Genomic DNA, 312 nt, shown 5'->3' on the forward strand with positions numbered 1-312 from the left:
CAGCAGCAAATACAACACATGTGCAGCATCTTCTCTTTGGGGTCGAGGCGCTGCATGTGGAGGACTGCTTAGCCCTAGACAGGACCCCGCTGCCTTCTCCTAGCTGGCTGTCGCAGCAGCAGCAGCAGCAGCAACAGCAGCAGCAGCAGCACGGCGCGAGTGGCAGCAGCAGCAGACACCACAAGCGTAGCAGGAGACGTCGAGCCTCAGAAGAAGCAGCAGCAGCAGCAGCAGCAACAAAGGCAGCAGCTGTCACCGCAGAGGTTTTGGCGCTGCCGCCCTGCCGCCCCCCTGGCCGCTTCGCTCTGCTGC

The 312-nt window shown here is 62.8% G+C and overlaps 1 protein-coding gene across 1 annotated transcript in view; it reads left to right on the forward strand.

Annotated features, from left to right (window-relative positions):
- EMH_0010780 (uncharacterized protein) overlaps positions 1-312 on the forward strand; it is a gene marked incomplete at both ends in the record, with an annotated part of 22294 nt that overhangs the window by 7119 nt on the left and 14863 nt on the right. The window contains one exon of the mRNA XM_013499051.1: positions 27-310. Within this exon, the coding sequence (XP_013354505.1) occupies positions 27-310 (284 nt within the window). The remainder of the gene's footprint in view (positions 1-26; positions 311-312) is intronic.

The sequence above is a fragment of the Eimeria mitis genome, genomic scaffold (assembly GCF_000499745.2).
Source record: "Eimeria mitis Houghton genomic scaffold, Emh_scaff395, whole genome shotgun sequence".
Taxonomy (NCBI): domain Eukaryota; phylum Apicomplexa; class Conoidasida; order Eucoccidiorida; family Eimeriidae; genus Eimeria; species Eimeria mitis.